This window comes from Sorghum bicolor, chromosome 10, assembly GCF_000003195.3.
Source record: "Sorghum bicolor cultivar BTx623 chromosome 10, Sorghum_bicolor_NCBIv3, whole genome shotgun sequence".
NCBI lineage: Eukaryota > Viridiplantae > Streptophyta > Magnoliopsida > Poales > Poaceae > Sorghum > Sorghum bicolor.
The window spans coordinates 13,089,617-13,095,162 of NC_012879.2; the positions used below are offsets into that span (position 1 = coordinate 13,089,617).

At 47.7% G+C, this 5,546-nt stretch overlaps 1 protein-coding gene and 1 long non-coding RNA gene across 2 annotated transcripts; one reads left to right on the top strand and one right to left on the bottom strand.

Annotated features, from left to right (window-relative positions):
- On the top strand, positions 699-2,242 carry LOC110430901. Its single transcript, XR_002448336.1, has 2 exons — positions 699-1,200; positions 1,997-2,242. It is a non-coding gene; the product is annotated as an uncharacterized LOC110430901 (long non-coding RNA).
- Positions 3,140-4,105, bottom strand: LOC110430902 (scarecrow-like protein 6). The gene has a single exon (XM_021449095.1). It carries the CDS (start codon positions 4,003-4,005, stop codon positions 3,508-3,510), a length of 498 nt encoding a protein of 165 aa, XP_021304770.1. The 5' UTR covers positions 4,006-4,105; the 3' UTR covers positions 3,140-3,507.

The window sequence follows — 5,546 nt, forward strand, 5'->3', positions numbered from 1 at the left end:
CCGATGGAGATGCTCGCGGTGTCCGAAGGTGCTCCGAGCAGTGTGGCCACGAGCACGGCGGTCTGGGGAAGAAAAGGGCGACGGTGAGCTCAAATTTGTGGCATACAAGATCAAAACAAGGATGAAATCGATGCCTACGGTCGCGGCGAGTCTCAACCAAACTCCCGAGACGATCTCCGGGCTCTGGGTCGCTCGAGCAAGGGGAAACCGAGGTGGGGGATCGACTCCGAGCTCCGGTGGTGGCTAGGGCAGCAAGGGGGGGCTCGGCCTGGGGTTTTATAGGGCGAGCCGGGGCATTGAGGGAGCGCGCATGCGGGCGTTAACTCCCGGCGTCAAGGCGGCTTGATAGAGCCCCGATTGATGGCCTCCATCAATCGGCGCTTGAAGGGGGATGAATGCCCCTAGCGGTGCTCCCGGCTCGGTGGAGAAGAAGGGGGGGGAGACGCTGACGTGCGGACCCCACGGTGCAGCGAGAGAGGGGGAAGGGTGAGCGCCGACAGGCGGGACCCACCGCGCAGTGAGAGGGGGAGAGGGGGAGGGCGCGCGGGCTGACCGCGCGGAGTGGGCCGCGCCACTGGGCCGCGTGCGCGCGCGGAGCGGGCGAGGGGCGGGGTGCTGGGCCGCCACGGCCCAAGGCCAGGGGTGGGCCCAAAATTTACTTCAACTCCAGCCCAACAACCTATTCTCAAAAAAAAAAAAAAAAAATTCTGCTCACACGCCGACTCGCACGCACGCCGACTCGCCGCCGTCACCATCAGTAGCCGCGCTGCGCGGGAGCGGGAGGAGGCGGCGCCTGCGCACGCGTGCAAGCTCCCGTCCAGATCCGCGTTGAGGAGAGGTGCTCCCCGTCGTCCAGGTCCGCTGGGCAGAGGAGATCCAGCGGCTGGCTGGCTCGCCGACGCGATTCTTGCTGCCGCCGCTCACCGCGTGGGCACGCTCACCGTCGCCGCGCACTGCTCCTGGGCGAGAAAGACAAGCTCCGGCTGACCGGCTGCACCGTAAAGACTGTCGCGTCGCTATCGGCCGTCCAATCACCTGCTGTTGGTACAGAGCAAGAGCGCAGGGTGGGCCGGGGTGTGGAGAGACACGAGCAAGAGCGCCGGGTTGCTGCTGGTACAGAGCAAGAGCAAGAGCGCAGGGTGCGCCCTCTCGGCCCTCTCAACAACCCCAGAAGCAGCTGGCCGGCAGGCAAGCAGCGAGGTACTAGTTCACTTCTAATCTCACTTCTTGTAACTTATATCAGTGCTTGTATTGTAGTATATCAGTGCTTGTTCTGTATTCCTACAGCTTGGTTGTAGAAAACTATATAGGGTGTTGTCCAGTTTCTGCCCTGCTAGCAAAAACGCATATGTTGTTTCTCATGTCCTGTAGGATGAAGAGCCTGTATGTAAAAAACTAACATCTTGTTGGGTTAGTTTGTGTGTGTATTAATTTAATTCTTGTGAATGCTGAAGACCATAGCAGAGAAGAGATATTGTCCAATTGTTGTATGAGCTAGAGCTAGCATAGCATTTGTGAACTCTTGTGTGCTTTGCTGACTGAATCTTTACACCCAATTCAGCAATTCACTCATTCATTCATCGTTTATTCAGAGGGTGACAACTACTGAATATGAGCTCGTTTTTCTTTTACTATATATATCCTGTTGCTTTTCGTCTTTACAACTAATTCAGACATTTATTGATTTAGAGAGGCAACTACTGAATATGAATTTGAGCTTTTTTAACAGAAGGTTGAAGCTACTATATATCCTGTTGCTTTTTCGTCTACAAATAAAAAGGCAGTAGGTGTTGCAAGTGCAAATGATATCGCGAAACAAAAGGTTGACTCTGCAGGTTGAGGATCGGCCTGCACCTAACACTGCACTGACGATCTCCTAATCTCACTTCCTGCAGCTTGGCTATATTACTGCAGTTTTTTACTGCACCTTACATTTTTTTTAATAGCAATACAAACTTTTCTGTTAACTTTTTCCTTTTTTTTGTTGCTATGGCAGATGTCAAGGTTTGGAACTAGAGCTCGTCGATGGTGGGATGAAGAGGACGAATCTGACTAAATTACTAAGCATGGCAATTCATAGTTCTAGGTAGTTAGTGATTTACTAAGCATGTAATCCCTAGTTCGGATGTGTAGGTTTGCAGGAAAGACTAAATTATGTAATATTAATTTAACTATGCCAGCTTCTGTTGTGTATCAGGAAACTTCTCTCTTCTTATATGCAAGCAGAAATTCCCTTTTATTAGCTCTTATAGTCATATGCTGTGCTTTTTCAGTGATCAAAAGAGTGAGCAGGATGTGTATTGTTGGTGAGCAGGATGTGTATCTTCTGGAACTGTTCCAGGATGTCCATATGCAATGAACTGTTCCAGGACTTCATTTATTCAGAGATGAAACCAGTTTGTCTCGGCCCTATATATTTGCAATGGCAACATACAGAGCAAGGCAAGAAACAGAGTGAAAGGACTTTCTGGAAAAACAAAACCAACAGAGATCAACTATAACCTATATTATGGATGATATGAACCTGTGAAACCAAAAAGGCAAGGTTGGCATGATCTGCATTTGGCTTTAACATAGACAGAAAACGGCAGAATCCTGATAGATTTATCATGTATACAGAGAAAGCAACATGAACATTTTTTTGCTTAGACTTTTTGTTCCTGAAACCACCCACCACCCAATCGTTTCTTGCAGTTGCAGATAAAAGACTTTCATGAATTCCACTGGCAAAGAGAACTTCGGGCTACAGAGAGAGGACGGCATCTATAACTTGCCTGTAACCTTTTATTTACAAACTTTCCTCTGCAAGTCCACCATGGTTGATAAATTCAGATGGGGAGTACTAAATCTGGACATAATGGTCAATTACAGTCCATGAAACATGCAGCCAAGTAGCATAAGGTAACTTGATGACATTTTTAGCTTTTGAATGCGTTCCCCTTTTTTTTCTTGATTATTAAAGGCTCCCTATTTTCTTGGTGAATTATGTCCAACAAAAATCCTTTTTTTTTTTTTGAGGAAACAGGATGGTACTGAAATATATATTAACAAGAACAAGAAAAAGGAGGATACAATACAAAACAACTTAGTTTCGATTCATAGTTCTGAAAATCTCATGATCAGGAACTTCACAGAAAACAAACATCTAATGCCTGAGTGGAAAACATTGCATACACCATATAACCATTTGATTGTACAAGAGTGAGCAGTCTTGTGGATTCTATCTAAGATACATGTATATATCGGTTGAAAACCATGAACATGAGTACTAAAATACACTGGTAACAATGATAGCAGACCTTGCATGTGCCAAACAATCTACTTAAATCAAGCAGCATGGCAAGGCAGATTGAGCAGCAAGGTGACACAGACTGACGTGGCGGGTAATTTTGGACGATCAGATCAGATCAATGCAGCAGCAGAAATATTGTTAGGATCATTAGTCCTAACTAGCCTACTACTAATTAAGTTGCTCCATCCAGCGGCGGGGCAGGTGAGGTGCTAGTGCTAGCATCTCCAGGCGGACACGGAGACCAGTTCTCCGCGTTGCCAATGCAGGACGAGCGAGCCGGCGCGCTTCTCGACGCGGAAGCCCCGCACGGGCACCTTCTTGAGCAGCGACTCCGCCTGCGCCTCCGCGAAGCTGCTTGCCTGCACCGGCACGAAGCCGGCCGACGCGAGCATTGCCCGCCAGGGCGGCGTCTTGTCTCCCGCCGCGGCCGCGCGGTACCTCTCCACCACGCACCTCTCGATCCTCGGCTGGATCAAGAAGCGCTCGATCTTGGCGCCGACGTCGGCGGCCGTGCCGACGGCGTCCAGGGACTCGAGCAGGAAGACGCAGGACTGGAACGCCTGGAACAGGTGCGCGGCGAAGGGCAGCTCGCCGCGGTCACAGCTGCGTCGGGGCACGGTGGATCCGGGCGTCGGGGCGCGGTGGAGCCGGGCGTCGGGGCGCGGTGGAGCCGGGCCGTCGGTGGAGAGGGTGGCCGCGGCCGGCGGTGGCATCGAGGCGTCGGGGGAGAGGGAGGCCGCGTCGGGGCGTGGTAGCCGCGGCCGGCGTCGGAGGAGAGGGAGGCCGCGGGGTGAACGCGGCCGCGTCGGGGCGTCGGGGAGAGGGACGCCGCGTCGGGTCCTATTCTGGGGCCTCCGACTACAATTTGAGAACTCTCCTAAAATAAGAGCCCAAGTAGAAGGTCCATTGGAGTTCTCAAACTCCTAAAATTTAAGATAGAAGCCTGTTTAGGAGGCCCATTAGAGTTGGTCTTAAGCACACAAAAAATAGTATGGCGCCCTCAAAATAGGGGCTGTCCGCTATCTACTACTTCCTTCCGTTCTAAACTATAATTCAGTTATTTCTCTCCAAATCCTAGGCAGAAAAAAGATTTTTTTTTTTACGTTGGCATCATGATGGTATTTTAGCTAATTTTCCCGATGTTATGTGCGAGCCACATTTCCATCATTATTGACTTCATGTGGTTGATGTTTGATTGTCACATACTCTTCCCGACGCTGTTTTTAAGTTGAATTTGTTCTAATTTTTACTAAACTTTTTAATAGATAAACTTTTAACACAATGTATGCAAGTTCAAGCTTCACCCTTCGGAAAAGAGGAATCAATCCACAGTTATTAGAATGCAGTTTTTTTTATCAGGTACAATTTGACACACAAGCTACACACTCCGCACTCACACCGCACATGTGCACGCACACATATATATATACGTCCATATATATGCACACACCACCGAATGCGTGTGTATACCATGAAATTTTTAGAATAATTCTAGAAAAAGTACGATCACCAGGTTCCAGTGAACCACGAGCTCATTTACTATAAATACAGTTAATACTATCAAAATGCAACAATTTGACAAATAAAATCGCGTAGTTAACAAAATTTAACTAGCACGTATCCCATAAAGTCATTTTCTAAGACAGAGGAATTGCACTCTATGCACCCAGGAATTTGTCCTCCACATATATGACTATCATACGTCTATCCCACTCCGTACACCTAGAAAATCCAGTCCTATACAAATAAATGCCTCAAATCTATTCTCACGGAACTTGACTATCGTCTACCTTGTTTTAGGCGTTGTTTAGTTCCAAAATTTTTTGAGAAATTAACACTGTAGCACTTTTATTTGTATTTGACAAATATTATCCAATCATAGACTAACTAGGTATAAAAGATTCGTCTCGTCAATTCCGACCAAACTGTGCAATTAGTTTTTATTTTCGTTTATATTTAATACTCTATGCATGCGTCTAAAGATTCGATATAATGGAAAATCTAAAAAATTTGCAAAATTTTTTGGAAATTATTTGCAAAATATTTTGCAAAATGTGAATAGTACCAATTTTGTTTGTATTTGACAAATATTGTCCAATTATAAAGTAACTAGGCTCAAAAGATTCGTCTCGATCCCACCTCCCACATTTGTTTTCCCATTTTTTTTAGAACACCGCTCATATTTGTCCTGGAGAAATCACAACAGCCACCTCGCTTTCGAGTTCCCTCGGCTCGCCCCCGCCGGTGCCGGCCA